This window comes from Mustela nigripes, chromosome 14 (genome assembly GCF_022355385.1).
Source record: "Mustela nigripes isolate SB6536 chromosome 14, MUSNIG.SB6536, whole genome shotgun sequence".
In the NCBI taxonomy this organism is placed as follows: Eukaryota; Metazoa; Chordata; class Mammalia; order Carnivora; family Mustelidae; genus Mustela; species Mustela nigripes.
Window position 1 is genome coordinate 17,715,785 of NC_081570.1, and position 16,012 is coordinate 17,731,796.

At 41.2% G+C, this 16,012-nt stretch overlaps 1 protein-coding gene across 1 annotated transcript in view; it reads left to right on the plus strand.

The window, feature by feature from the left end:
- RCAN3 (RCAN family member 3) overlaps positions 1–2,796 on the plus strand; it is a 32,464-nt gene extending 29,668 nt beyond the window's left edge. The window contains exon 5 of the mRNA XM_059376654.1: positions 312–2,796. Coding sequence (XP_059232637.1) covers positions 312–496 — 185 coding nt within the window. The 3' untranslated portion in view covers positions 497–2,796. The remainder of the gene's footprint in view (positions 1–311) is intronic.
- Positions 2,797–16,012: the final 13,216 nt, after the last annotated feature.

The window sequence follows — 16,012 nt, forward strand, 5'->3', positions numbered from 1 at the left end:
GTCTGACTCTGCCTTCCACTCTGTCTGCCTGTGCTCGCTCTCGCTTGCTCTCTCTGACAAATAAATAAAATCTTTAAAAAAAAAAAAGAACAGTAATTAGCATTTCCATTTTACCTCCGGACATGTCAGTCCTTCGCACCAGCTCATTTCTTCAAAGGGCAAAACTGTGTAAGAACCTTGCAGAATCAGATCTCTAAGGCCAAAGCAAAGTGCTCTGACATAGGATTTAAAAGCCAATCAGCAGCAATTAGAATACAAGTAGAACAAAGTTTTGAGACACCAACCCCTCTTTCTGCCGCTTACCTCCCCAGGAGAGAAATACGAGCTCCACGCAGGAACGGAGTCCACGCCAAGCGTGGTGGTTCACGTCTGCGAAAGTGAAACTGAAGAGGAAGAAGAAACAAAAAACCCCAAACAGAAAATTACCCAGACGAGGCGCCCCGAACCTCCAGCCGCAGCACTGAGTGAGCCCCAGACCTTCGATGGGGCGCTGTGAGGGGTCTGGCTGGGGTGCACGCCGCTGCCCCCCGGGGCCCGCCCTGGAGGTCCGTGTCCTCCCTGGCACAGCGCTGCTCAGCCTGTGTGGAGGGGAGGCTGGGTGTCGCCACTGTCCCCTGCCGGCTGCAGACACGGCCTAGAGAGTAGCAGATGACTTTACCTGTCACACCTTTTCACAGAGATTCTGAACAGCACTTTAAAGGAAAGGATTAGCCCTCAACATGTTGCAACTTTGACCATTTTTTAAGCAGTAGGAAGTGTGTCTAATTCCTGGCTTTCTCCAGCAATGTTCATTTCCCTGATTCCATATACCACGGGGTCCCCAAAAACTAAAGCTGTAGTCTCCGAGTGCCATTTTCATGACCTCAAAAAACAATCTCACAACCTTCAAAATCTAATATGGGCATTCAGTAATGGTATGATAGCTCCCAGCGACTCTATCTGTTGATCAAATGTGGTTATTCAACATACATGAAATTTTTGATGCGCGAGAAGAGATCTGAAATCTAGACTAATTCATAGGGAGTCGTTTTTCTCGCGTTGTTTTTTTCTTTAGCTTTGGGGAGAAAATGCCAAATTCTCTTTGACCGTTGGACCCAAGTGGCACAAATCTGTGTGCAGGTGACTCTCTTCCCTGTTACTCTTGCTTGAAAGAGGAAAGTGCTGTACAGACCACTGTCCCTGATGTGTCGTCCCTCCCAGAGAACTGCCACTTTGGAAGCTGGACAGGCCACCTGTAAGTCTGACTGATGATAACCCCTGGGGCCACCACGATCTGCCGTCTGTGACCGTGTGCTAGCCCATGGCATCCCCAACTGTCCTCAGCCACCAGTTGAGTTTTTTAATGTTATACATTTTGTGTGTGTCATTCAGAGATGGTAAATTGGAAAATGTAATAAATAAGATTCTCTGAAGACCATTTTTTAATTGTCGATTGAAACATTTTCCAGTTTGCTCTGAAAAAGAAAGGCACACATACTCTTTTTCTATGAATCCGGGAAAGATGTGGGAAATCGAGATCATTCCATTCATCAGACCTTGTTTTTGGTGCAATACTTTACCCTGGCTGACAGTTGGCCTTTTCCCTAAAACAGAACTGTTCCTCACTTGTGTTTTAGGAGTGGATGGTTGAGGCTCCTGAAGCAGAAACAAGCATCTTTTCCTTTCTGTGGTCTGTTCAGACTTGGCAGTCCCTTTGTAGAAAAGTCTCATAGTGAAGAAAACTTGGTTTTGGTCGGAGGGCTCTGCTGATCTGTGATTGCTGTGCTGTCTTCTCTGTATGTCACATGTCTGGAGCTCCCCAAGATGTGTGTGGAGGGGCTGTACATAGGAGTTTGGACTCATAAAGCAAACTACCCAGAAGGAAAAATGCAGAAATTCAATTCACGCCATGGTGTCCGTCCCATTTTTGGTAGCATGTTTCGTGGTTTGCAGGTTCTTATTATGGTAGAATGTATTTCTGAGGACTTAAACCATATTGCCCAAAAAAACTTTTCTATTTTTCCTTGCCCTCAAATAATCTGAGATGATAAGCTCTCCTATTTATATGTGTCTACCCCCACTCAGCCTCTGAGTGGGGGTATAAATCAACTGTATAAATACAGTTGAAATATGATTCCATAAGCAGTGTATTAAATTCAGATCATCATTTGGCAGCTTAACTGACAGCCACTTAATAAATTTACTTTGCACTCTAAATTCACCCCTTTGCTAGTGTTTGATCTTATCTGGTTGCACTAACTAGATAAGAAAATATATATCATTTGATACTATATTTGATATCATTTGATATATATCAAAATGTATATCATTTGCAGAATGGACCCTGTAAATCAGGAAATGTATGTATTTTCAACAGTTGAGGATTTAAAATTTTCCTTTTAGGTACTATTTATTAACTATAATTTTCTAAGTGATCAAAATCCATGATGTCTTATTATTAGATTGGCGTTCATGGTCTTCCTTCCAATTAAAGAATAGTTTGTCCCGACCTTACATAACCTGTTTTTAAAGTCAAGCAGTGCAGATTACCTGGATTTTTCTTTTTCTCTGTATTTTTTTAAAGATTTTATTTATTTATTTGACAGAGATCACAAGTAGGCAGAGAGGCAGGCAGTGAGAGAGGGGGAAGCAGGCTCCCCGCTGAGCAGAGAGCCAGACACAGGGCTCAATCCCAGGACCCTGGCTGGGATCATGACCTGAACTGAAGGCAGAGCCTTAACCCACTGAGCCACACAGGTGCCTCTCTCTGTATTTTTTTTTTTTTACAGTATTAAATAAGTTGAAGAAAAACTTAAACCAAAATAAATATATATTAAATACAAAATACATATTATTTAATATATACATATATTAAACTTTACTGAGTGGAGAACATTAATATTTTCATTCTTTCTAGTATACTATTTCCGTAAGGTGAACTCAAATAAAAGGAAAAGTACTAAATGCCCATTAACTTTTTAATATGGTGAAATCAACCAGGATCTCAGCAAGTATTACATAGGGACTCTGTCCTTTCTTAGCTACTTTCTATCCAGCTCATGTAACCATCTTATAAGAGGTGAGTCTTGTGTGCTTTTTTAAAGTTCCTTAAATAAGTTTAGCTATGTTTTTCTTTTTGGAAATTGAATTATTACTCAGACTTAACCCTGATAGTATAGTAGCCGTGTTCTCCTCAGAAATCATAACTTCATCTTGGGAATCAAATTCCTTAGAGCAGTGTGAGGAAAGAAGATGATGTTTTGTGTTAGGGAAAAAGCATACATGAAGAGTAAGAAAATCCTAGCACTTAAAATAGGCCCATTTATATGTGTGCTTGTGTGAGCATCAACTAGTTGAAGATACTAAGAATCACTAAAAACAGTTCCCTTGAAGCCTTGGGGAGCTGAATGTCAGGAGGAAAGCAAACTCATCTTCCTACATTTTGCTTCTACACACTTATACACTCAACCTAGCCACAGAATTGAGAGCCCAGAAGTTTTACGTTCCCCATAAAGGCTTAAACAGAGCATGGTGTGTTTGAATCAGAGCTGCCAGGAGGCAGGGCAGGAGCAGCACCGTCCTTCTAGAAAACAGCCCTTTTGTTTCCCACTCACAGCAACTCCATCTCTTCAAAATATTGTGATAGATCCCTGGGTCCCAGGATCAAGTCCCGTGTCAGGCTCCCTGCTCAGCGGGGGGTTCTGCTGCTCACTCCACCTGCCACTCCCCCACTTGTGCTAGCTCTCTCTGTCAAGTAAATAAATAAATCTTAAAAAAATGTTTAAAAAATCTTTTAAAATCTTTAAAAAAAAAAAGTGAAGAGTTTAGATTTCCTCAGAATCTCAGTCATGGTGCTGAAGGTGATGTAGTCTACTCCTTCTACATCCATCTACACAGATGACAAAATGAAGATGAGGCGTCTTACTTCGAAGGCCACGGGGACTGGGTTGGCATTCCAGCTCCTGCGCTAGGCTTTTTTTCTCCTTTCTTTTTGCACCGGCCTCTCAGAAGCTATGAATCTCTGTCATAAGAAAATAGACAAGACAAGCCCCTGGGTGGCTCAGTGGATTGAGCCTCTGCCTTCGGCTCAGGTCATGGTCTCAGGGTCCTGGGATTGAGACCCGCATCGCATCGGGCTCTCTGCTCAGCAGGGAGCCTGCTTCCTCCTCTCTCTCTCTGCCTGCCTCTCTGCCTACTTGTGATCTCTGTCAAATAAGTTAAAAAAAAATTTAAAAGAAAATAGACAAATAAAGAAGAAGAAGAAGAAAAGAAAATAGACGAAAAAGGGGGAAAGAATTCTATTTCCCCTGGAGGGATACAGTGAAGAAGAGAAAGCTGATGACTGCAGTGACTTAGCAGTCTCTTGAATGAAATTAATGTTCCATGTTCTGTGTTTTTGTTATCATTGTACTGTTGGGATTGGAATCTACTTAAATAATGTTATTTTGGTAGCCAGCAATCGTGTTTATGGGGCTTTCCTAGAGTTTAGTAGTAGTGAGATTAAATTACAAGTAGTCAGACCCGAGATGTGAGTCTAATAGAGCAAGGAGCCTGAGATTGGGGCTCCTGGGTGGCTCAGTGGGTTAAAGCCTCTGCCTTCGGCTCAGGTCATGATCCCGGGGTCATGGGATCGAGCCCCGCATCGGGCTCTCTGCTCGGCAGGAAGCCTCCTTCCCTTCCTCTCTCTTTGCCTGCCTCTCTGCCTACTTGTGATCTCTGTCTGGCAAATAAATAAATAAAATCTTTTTTAAAAAATTAAAAAAAAAAAAAAAAGGAGCCTGAGATCCCCTAGGATTTGGAAATCATTTGCAGTGGAATGACCCCGGCACTCCGCTTGTAAAACAGAGCTCTGGGAAAGATTGAAGATGGACCTGTGCTTCGTGTTTCTATATAGACTCTTATCCAGACCATAGCTTTATTCTAAAGAGGGAGATCTCAGACATAATTAAGCAGTGGAAAATTTTTGAAATTCTTTGGTGCATCAAAGTTCCCCGTGTGCTGGTGTCTCTCTTTTCTCTGGAGTCATAGACTTTCACACCTATCGCGTGGGTGAACTTGGTCAGCCTTCCTTTGCCCACTCACTGTGCTCCTTGTCCACACACTGGCCTTTATTGTCCTCCTGCACAAAAGCCAACAAATTACTTACAAATGTGACAATATAAAGGAACAACAGATGAGGGAATTAGTTGCCTCCTCGTTGAGGAGGGAACTCACTTTTTAAAACGTTAAATAAACTTAGAGAATACGTTTATGAGTTTATGAACCTTGTTCAACAGTTTAATAAATACCCATTTGTTTTATAACCTCCCCTCGGGGTGGGTTCACGGGAATATCTTCCCTGGAATGCCGTTGTTGTCCCTCCCCCAGGAGTCAGGGGAAATGTTAATAACTTGAAGAGTGTTGTTATTAATACCGAACACACAAGCGGCAAAGCAACAGAAGGTGACAACTACTAGGTTTTACTGACCAAAAAGATGATAAACATGGTCCTGTTCCAAATAGAAGTTTCCAGCCAAGGTTAAGAAGAACTAACCTTGGGGCGAATCAAAGTGTCTCCATCCATTGAAACAAAAGCACAAGGAACTTTTACTAAATTAGGCGTTTGTGATCTATCTTGTGACCTGTGTTTTCCTTTCGAAGCAAAACAGTGTCCTGCAGGCATCCCTGCGTAGCTTTGACTGAATGTTCGTTCTTGTTATCCGGAAGATCTCGATCTATGCAGAGAAATTGTGTTTTTCCATATCGTTTCCCATGCAGTCCCCAGTCTTCCTAACTCCGACTGGGGACTGAGGAGAGAGACCGAGGCAGCTAATTCTGTTGCTGCCATCCTCTGCCTGCTGCTTCTCCCCTGAGGTGGGGACCCCAGAGAGAAGCCATCTCCATTTCTGCTGTATCGTGCATGTCCTCCAACTTGAAGGAAAGTTTTTCACTCGTTCCCCTTCTCTCTTCATTGAAGCCAGGAGGTGAATTTATTATTTTATCTGAACATGTTTGTGATCTTGTGTTATATTCTGGGGGAACATTGCTTTTCTGGTACTATAAATTGTAGTGAATATTCACTGTACTTCAAAAACCTGGATAGTAATTTATATATATATGTATATGTATTCCGTGTTTTAGTGTGCCTGATGTAACAATCCATAGTTTGTAGTAGGTCGTTATTTGTCGACTTTGGCTCTCCTGTATTTTTAGGACATTTAAATGTTCCTCGTCCTTGCAAAGCAATGAAAGCAGAATGTAATTTTTTTTTTTTTTTTTGGAATCCTTGTGATTACTTGTAACAAGTTTTGTTTTTAAAGCTAATAAAAATAAAATTAGGGTTTTTTTTTTTTAAAATCAGTCCGCTGAATTGAGTTCTTTGTAGTATTTTCAATAAATATCATTTACATTAAGGTAACAGCCCAAAAAAAAGACAGAAAAGGGAAATAATGATGTTTGTTCCTTTAACTGGATTCCAGGTGGGTGGGTGTTCTTAGGGACCTGCACTGGTGCCAAAGGTGGCGACTCCCTGCCAGCTCAGGAAACAACCACCATGGTTTGGGTTCTTTAGCAAGAAAAGTTTTTATCCCAGTTTATCCTCGGTAAAAAATGATTCATTCCAGGTAAAGGCTTATTTTCTCTTGGTTTAAAAAAAAACTCCAAATCCGAGTATTGAAGCTAAAAATGACTGAAAGGTTATCTAGTGCAGTGATTTTTTTTTAACATATACTTATGTTTATGCCATAGAACTCTATCTGTTGTTCAAATGAAATCTTACATAAAGTTTGACATACTTTACCAACAAAAAGGTAAGCACCTGCTCCCTTTGAAGAGGGTGAGGGAGACGTGGGGACCCAGAGGGTACCTCCCAACACGCCCCCCCCCCCCGCCCCACCATGAGAACTCAACAGCGTAGTCCCAAACACCCGTCTATCCTGGGGCCTCCCCACAGGCACCTTTACAAGTAAATGTCCTAGGAGGCATTGCCAAATTCACACATCTGGATGGTAGCTAACCGGGGACTAGAAACATAGTTTTCTGCCTCCATCCCAGGTGGACCCTGCTCCACTACTTAATTAAACTGAAATCTTTCATTTTTCAGGAGAAACGTATTGGGATTCAAAGGTTCTCAGAATTGTCAGTCTTTTCTTTGTTTCAGCTGCACTGAGATGGAGTAACCTCCGGGGAAATTTCTCCTTTAACAAGATGCTTTTCCAAGCTGTGTTCCTTGGCGCTGCCTCCAGGGGGAGCTGGACTCCAGGTCACAGGGGCCTTGCACCTGGCTTCAAGCCCTCCTGCACCATTCTCATGCCCAATGGGTCTTGGCATAAAGTTGCGCTTGAGCTGAGGATTCCTGGGCTGAAACAGGAAGTTGTGGAACCGCCGCTCATAACCTGAGGATAAAATGATTTTTTGAATGCAGAATAGAAAAATGCAAGAATAAAGATTTAAGTAATTTGCTTCATTAAAATAGCCCGACTTAAAAGTTAAATGCCCACAGTGTATGTGTCAGAGTCCAGTTATCATGAAGACACATGCTAAACTAGAAAGCAGGACTGAGCCGAAATTCCCTCTGCCTTCTCTGAACACATCACGGTATAGTTCGAATCTAGAAGGAGAAAGGATTAAAATTCTTACACACACAGGCAATATCTCAAATCTTGCCAAACATCCCCCAGTCTTTGGAGACATAGAAGGTGTACATATAAGTAATTTGCGGAGTAGGTATTTAGATAATAATGTTATTTGGGAAAAGCTTGTGGTTGAAATGTTTGGAAAAGTTGAACGGTTTCTGTATTGCAGTGTTCCTCGGACCTTTTTAATTTGTGCATTCTGTGTCTCCAGTAGAATATAGTTTTTATCAAATCCAATTAGCTATGGAGCCCTTTTGCCGAGAAGCATTTCATTGTACTGCTGCTCGATGAACATTTACAGAAACATTCTAAAATCTTGGGGCCTGACTGAAGGATAGGTCTGTGAATTAAAATTTCTTTATTCATTTTTCTAACCAAGAGAACTATGAGATGGGCATCAGAAGGAGCCTTCCTGATTTAATAAATGGGAAAACCAAGTTGTTAAAATTATTAGAATCTATAAAAGATCAGCAAAGTTGTCAAATACAGGAATAACTTAGAAAAATCAGTAACATTTCCTTATACCATGAATGACCAAAATATAAGCAGCAATAAGATAACATTCGTAATTAGAACAAAACATCAGCATAAACAAACTTTCAAACTATAATACGGACTTGGATAATTTAAGTACATGCTTTTAGGAATGTCAAATTTTTTTCCCAAATTATAAATGCACTGGAATCTCTGTCAATTTTCCAGCTATATTTTTTACACAATGCTCATTAAACTTATTCTAATACTTGGATGGAAGAATAAAGAAACAAGAAGTCAAGAAAACCTTAAAAAGAAAAAAGATGGAGGACTTGTCCTGCCAAGTCCTAAAACAACCTACAAACTCACATGAGTTTAATCAAGAAAAGTCAAATAATTTTTTTTTAAAAGAGTAGAGACCACCCACGTCTATACCAGGGAATTAAATGTACAATAAAGAGCCATCGTAAATAAACAGAGAAAGGGTACACTGCCTAGTCAATGGTGTTGGGAAAATGGGCTTAGTATATGTATGTCAATAAAACTGGGCTCCCCATCAAACACTCCATACAGAGCTGGACTCCAAGATGGGTTAAAGACTGAAATACAGGGGTGCATGGGTGACTCAGTGGGTTAACCCTCTGCCTTCAGCTCAGGTCACAATCTCAGCGTCCTGGGATCAAGCTCTGCATCTGTTTCCCTGCACAGCGAGGAGCTGCTTCCCTCTCTCCCTCTCTCCCTCTCTGCCTGCCTCTGCCTACTTGTGATCTCTGTCTGTCAAATAAAGAAAAATCTTTTTAAAGGTGGGGGGGGGGGCTCCTGGGTGGCTCAGTGGTTTAAAGCCTCTGCCTTTGGCTCCGGTCATGATCCCAGGGTCTTGGGATCAAGCCCCATGTCGGGCTTTCTGCGCCATGGAGAGCCTGCTTCCCCCTCCCCTCTCTGCCTGCCTCTCTGCCTGCTTGTGATCTCTATCTGTCAAATAAATAAATTTTAAAAAAAAAGACGAATACAAAATGTAAAACTACAGAGTTAAAATGGTTTGAAGGAGAATATCTTTGTGACCTAGAGGAAGGGAGAGACTTGACAAAACTTTAAAAAGCATAAGCTATATGGTCATAATTTGATTATATCAAAATGAACAATTTAGAGTCCATGAAGAATACCACAGACAAATGTTGACAGATAACAGGGAGAAGATATTTGCAGTCTTAATATGGGATAAATAACCATAATATACAAGAGAGTTGGGCAAATCCAAAGGGAAAGCAGCCCAATAGGAAAATGGCTTAAGGCTATGAGCCGCAATTGACAGAAAAGTAAAGTGAGCCTTGGAGAGACATTCAAACCCAGTAATCCAATTAGTGTGATTAATGCAACAAGATGCCACTTTATACCTATTAGAGCCTCAAAAATGTAAAAAGCGAATAATGCCCAGTATAGACAAAGGGTAGGAGTATAGGACACCTGATGTAACACAAGCGAGAGTGTAGACTGGTTTAGTTACTCTCTGGCAGTAAACCGTATCAGTAAGAAGAGATCTCTAACTGAACAACTCTGCTCCTGGAATGAATGAATGAACACACACACACACACACACACACACACACACACACATTTATTTATGTATTTATTTACGTATATATATTTATATCCCAGGAATATCCCAAACGCATTCTCAGGTCCATCAGGAGACACAATGAGAATGTCTATTTCATCATTATTTACGGAAGCAAGCTGGTGTCCCCTCCTGGGAAACTGAACTATGGAGAACAATACCACGGAGTCGCCATATACCCAGCTACATGGATGGATCTTAAAAATAGACCCGAGGGACAAAAGTAATCAGTGAGATGTGTGTGAGATATGTGTAACACTTGTGTTACATAAAATACAGAGTAGTGCATGGTACAAGAATACATGGTAAAAAGATATACATTAAACACACATGAGCACATATGAGAGGCATCTCATATGCATCAGTGATGATAATGTGCTCTGAACTGAAAAGTCTGATTTACTATTAGACTTTCTATAATCTTTCTCTGGTCATTAAAAAACTATTAATACCTCCTTCTCTTTCCTCCCTGGAGTCTACATTAGTTTAAAATTGTGTGTTATTTTTCTCTCTTACTGCTTTAGAAGAAAATATTTTGCTGTGATTTATTTAGGTGAAATCTGGATTTTATTGGTGAGTTTATGCCTTTTTGGATAAATATTTCAGAAAAACACCATGTACCACCAGTTCTGTTGGTAGGTGCATATACATAAGTTCTTTCTCCGTCTAAGTTATGTAGATTCTTTATGAAATACACTCCCATGTGGAGGGGGAAAATGTACCTATCATCACTCTTCTCTGAGCTACAAATAAGCACTGCATGTGGTTCGACTCTACAGTCATTTCCTTTTGCTTTGAAGAAGTAATCAAGTTCATCCTTGGCCTGGTACTGTCTTCCTTCGATGTGTTTTTCAAATAATTGAGATCTTTAGTGGAAAATTATATAATCGTCTGTCCTAGGAGATTTTACCAGGCCTCTTGGCCCCAAAAGAGGTAATCAGACCAAAAATGATTTCTTGGAAGTTGCCTGAATGAATCCTGTGAATAGAAGACCTTTCAGGGACAAATTTACTCATTTTCTATTAATTCCTTGATAACTTTGGTCACTTCCCAGACTATCATTAGAAATTTCTGGCAACTGTTGGAAAGTCTGGAAGGGAGATTTCTTCTCCTTTGCAAATGAGAAGCAGCCCCTGGGGGTTGGTTTAGCAGTTCCCACCTTCTCCCAGTGTCAAAGATATTGGCTGCTTTTTGTTCTGGGATTTACTTATCAGGCACCTAGAAGATTAGGTGGAAATGACCCAGTCACCCAAGGGTGTTGAAGGTCACAGAACTGTAGTTGGAGACCGCTCCCAGGATGGGCGGATTACAGGGTTGTGTACACGAGCCTCTTTTCCTTCCCTCTATCCCACTCTACAGGGTGAACTCAATTTGTCACAGAGCAGAAAGAACCCTGTCTGTGGCAGTTTGCAAGGTTCAAGTCATATTCTCCACTTCTGTAGCATTTAATTTTTTTTTTTTTTTTTTTTGACAGAGATCACAGGTAGGCAGAGAGGCAAAGAGAGAGAGAGGAGGAAGCAGGTTCCAGCGGAGCCCAATGTAGGGCTCGATCCCAGGACCCTGGGTTCATGACCTGAGCTGAAGGCAGAGGCTTTAACCCACTGAGCCACGCAGGCGCTCTCCACTTCTGTAGCATTTAACAACTCACCAGGCTCACTGACTCCGTTACGGTGAAAGGCCGGGACTGGGGGGATCGAGTCAAGTTTGGGCATCTGGATGCTGACCGGCCACGTTTGCCAAGGCGTCCTTACTTCTTCTGTCATTATTTTTTTTCTTCTTCTTCCTTCTTCTTTCTTCTTCTCCTTCTCCTTCTTCTTCTTCTTCTTTTTTAATTTTTTCCCCCTAGTTTTATTGAGAAATAATTGACGTGGGTCATTTTTTTCTTAACAGTTAACCTGTGAGGCAGGTCCTGTCCTCGGCTGGTCCCAGGAAAACCACATCTGTACCAAGTCAGCCTCCAATGAAAATTCTTCTGGCCAGATTGGTTCGTATTTTTTACTTCTTGACAACACTTTTCTTTGCTCTATAGCCAAAATATAATCAGGAAATATGTAATGATGAAATACCTTGCTTTCTCTGAAGCAAGACTCAAATCGGGGAGACTGTCTTTTAACCTGTTCTGATTCCATAAATCCCTGCATTTCCCATGGTTGCTCCAGGGGAAAAAAAACACATTTGTACTTTGGTCCTGGTTATGGGTAACTTAAGATAATCTTGTTTTGCTTATAGGTCAGGCCCTTCTACAGGATGGCAAACCTTTTAAAAAAACTTTTTTTTAAGAAATTAGGATTCTAATAATAAAGAGAAAAACATGAAAAGGACAATAAAGCTAGATTTAGATTATAAAATATGTATCATAGTATTTCATTTATTTAAAAAAAAAGCCGGTGCGCCTGGGTGGCTCAGTGGGTTAAGCCGCTGCCTTGGGCTCAGGTCATGATCTCAGGGTCCTGGGATCGAGTCCCGCATCGGGCTCTCTGCTCAGCAGGGAGCCTCCTTCCCTCTCTCTCTCTGCCTGCTTCTCCGACTACTTGTGATTTCTCTCTGTCAAATAAATAAATAAAAATCTTTACTAAAAAAAAAAGCCATATTTACACAGGAAGGTTTGGAAGGCTAGACACTGAAATTTTTTTTAATAATTAATTTATTTTTAGAGGGCATGCGAGGGAGCTGGTGGAGGGGATGGCCAGAGGGAAAGAGAATCTCAAGCAGACTCCACCCTGAGCCTGGAGCCCCACTCAGGGCTCGATCTCAGAACCCTGAGATCATCGACCGAGCCAAAACCAAGAGTCAGATGCTTTGACTGCACCTCCCATGTGCCCCCCATTGAAATATTTTTAATAGTTCTGTCTGAATAAGGGAATTATGGATAGTCTTTATCTTCTTTTGATTTATATCTGTTTTTTAGGGTGGACAAGTAGGTAATAAGATTTTTTAAAGGCATTAATGGGGAAGCAGGAAGTAGTAAGGGGATATATGGAAACTATACTTCCTGCTCTTTTTTCTGTAAACCTAAAACTGCTCTAAAAAGCAAAGTCTGGGGGCGCCTAGGTGGCTTAGTGGGTTAAGTCTCTGCCTTTGGCTCAGGTCATGATCCCAAGACCCTGGGATGGAGCCCTACATCAGGCTCTCTGCTTGGCGGGTGGCCTGCTTCCGCCTCTCTCTCTGCCTGCCTCTCTGCACACTTGTGATCTCTGTCTGTCAAGTAAATAAAAATCTTTTTTAAAAAAAAGCACAAACTCTGTTATTTTTTCAAAGGTTGTTCAGATAACAACCTCATGACCTACCAACTTCAAAGCTTAGTGCTAAATTTGATGTGTTAGTTTTAGTAAAGGAACCTAGGAAAGGGAAAGTAACAGTTTTCTTCTGTTTAGGGTGTTTTAACAAAATACTATAGACTGGGTGTTTATCAGCAGCAGACATTGACTTGTCATGGTTCTGGAGACCAGAAGTCCAAGATCAAGTTCCCAGCACTACTGGTGTCTGGTGAGGACTAGCTTCCTAGTTCAGGACAGTCGGCCAGCTTTCTGCTGTCTCCTCACATGGGGAAGAGCCCCATGAGGGTTCTTCTACGAAGACACTAATCCCATTCTTGAGTCCCTTACCCTTGTGACCTAATCACCCCAACGACCCCACCTCCTAGTACCATCATGTTGGGCATTAGGATTTCAACAGATGAATTGGGGTGGGGGGGGGGGTTGTCGCAAATATTCATTCTATAGAAGTAACTAATTCTCGGAGTGATGGTAAAATATCTATCTATAGGTCAGGTTTCCCCCACAGAATACATGCTCAAGGGCAGAGTGGATGTCTTCGTCATCTATTGAGAAGACACACAGTAGATGCTTGTTGTATAACTGAATGAATGGATGAGCGCCAAGACCAGAGTAAAGCCTTTTACTCAAAGACACTCGACCACATGCATCCTCCCTCTTCTCCCTTATGTTTCCTTACAAGTTGTGTGACTTTTCCTAACAAATAAAAGAATATGTGTTTAAAATCATTGCAAGGAAAAATAAATACATAAAGTCATTCCAAGAATAGGAGAACAAGTTGGGGGGGGGGGGATAAACATAAAGAAAAAGGTACATATGTAGTCTTTTAAAACCAAAATACAAAAATTTGCTTTTGAAGTTAATGATATAAATATATGAAATTACAGATTTTTCAACTCTTGTTGAAAAAACGTAACTGTAAGGAAGGAATTAAGTCACATGCCTTATGCTCTGACTCTAAGCTGAAGTTGGGAATAAAAAGAAAATAATCGAATTTAAAAATGAGCAGAGGAGATGCTGATGGTTTCCTAGGGTGAACAGAACAAATCACCACCAACTAGACGGCTTACAGCAATAAAAATACATTCTTCCACACTTGTGGAGGACAGAAATCTGAAATCAAGGTGTCAGTGGGGTTGGTTCCTCTTTGGGGCTCTGAGGGAGAACCTGTTCCATGCTCCTCTTCCAGCTTTTGGGGGTTGCTGGCCATCCTTGGCACTCCTTGGCTTGTAGAACATCATTGCAATCTCTCTCGCTCTGTGTGTGTGTGTGTGTGTGTGTGTGTGTGTGTAGCATTGTCTCTGTGTGTGTCTGTGTCCAATTTCCCTCCTCTTAAAAAGACACAGTCAGATTGGATTCAGGGTCCCCTCCTAATCCAGTATGACCTCTCATTAATTACATCTGCGAAGACCCTATTTCACATATAGGCCATCTACACAGGTTCCAAGTGGACACGAATTTGGCGTGGGGGGAGGGGACATTATTCAACCCGTCAAAGAGCTGAATAGACATTTCTCCAAAAAAGATAAACAAACAGCCTATGGATGTGTGAAAAGACGTTCGCCATCATCAGTCATCAAGGAAAGGTAAATCACAACCCCAGTGAGGTACCCTTCCATACCCACTCAAATGGCTAAAATAAAAAAGATAATGATCATTGATGAACTACTGGTATGAATGCAGAATGGCACAGCTGCTTTGGAAAACAGTGGGCAATTCCTCAAGAAGTTACATATAGAGTTATCACATGCATTGGAAACATAAGCTCACACAAACACTTTTACATGACGTTCATGGCAGCATTATAGATAATAACCAAAAAGTGGGAACATCCATCCGTCAGTGAATGAATAAATATAATGTGGTATATCCATACCATGGAGTATGAAGAATGAAGAATCCATGGATGCACCTTGAGAATGCGCTAAGTGAGAAGCCAGACACAAAAGGCCACGTGTTGTGTGATCCCATTTATAAGAAATATCCAGAATAGGCAAGCCTGTAGCACAGAAAGTAGAATAGTGGTTGTCAAAGGCTGGGGGGAAGGGTGGGGAGGGGGGGATAGTGACCTCTTATGGGTACAGGGGATTTTTTTAGAAGTGATTAAAAAAGTTCTGGAATTTGATACTGACGGTGGTCTTGCAATCCTGCGAATAAAAATTTACACTGGGAAGAAAGAATGGAAGGATAAAGTATGAGAGTAAAATTTTCTAAAGTCAGAAAATCTAAAGAAAAGTAAGTTGTGGTGTTATTTTCTTCTCTGGATCTTTAAGTATTTAAATAAATGCAATACCAGGAAACCATAAAAGAAAGTGGCTTACCTTATCAAAAATTTATGGGAGTTGGGGCGCCTGGGTGGCTCAGTGGGTTAAAGCCTCTGCCTTCAGCTCAGGTCATGATCTCAGGGTCCTGGGATCGGGTCCTGCGTCGGGCTCTCTGCTCAGCGGGGAGCCTGCTTCCCCTTCTTTCTCTGCCTACTTGTGATCTCTTGCTGTCAAAATAAATAAAATATTTAAAAAATTTACGGGAGTAATAAAATAATGTAGATTCTTTATGGATTTTGATTGTATGGCATGTGTCTCTGAGTGTGACAGAGAAGACTCTGTTGCTGGAGTTGTTGGTCACTCAGCATCAAGATTATAAAATTCTGTGGAGATCAGTGTCTACTACACCCCCAGTGATTTGGGTATATTTGTAAGACACACTTAAAATTTACCCCTCATATCTCACCTTAAATCAAAGTTGGATGGTGAAAAATGAAGACCAAATTTTTAGGGAATTATGTGTGGTGCTATAGAAGACATGGAGATGAACAGGTCACAAGAAGCCTTTTTCTGGTTCAAACCCTACCATAGTGCTGACCCACAGTGGATATGCCTGAAACCCCTGGGAGCAGACTATCTGGGGGACCTTGGGCAAATGATATGTCCTGTCCAGTTTCTTAATCTGTAAATTGCAGTAAATACTAGTATCTACCTTATAGAATTATCTAGACAATTAAGTTAACTTATGCACATCATGCACACCACCCAAACATGACCTAAAACTTCAATTTT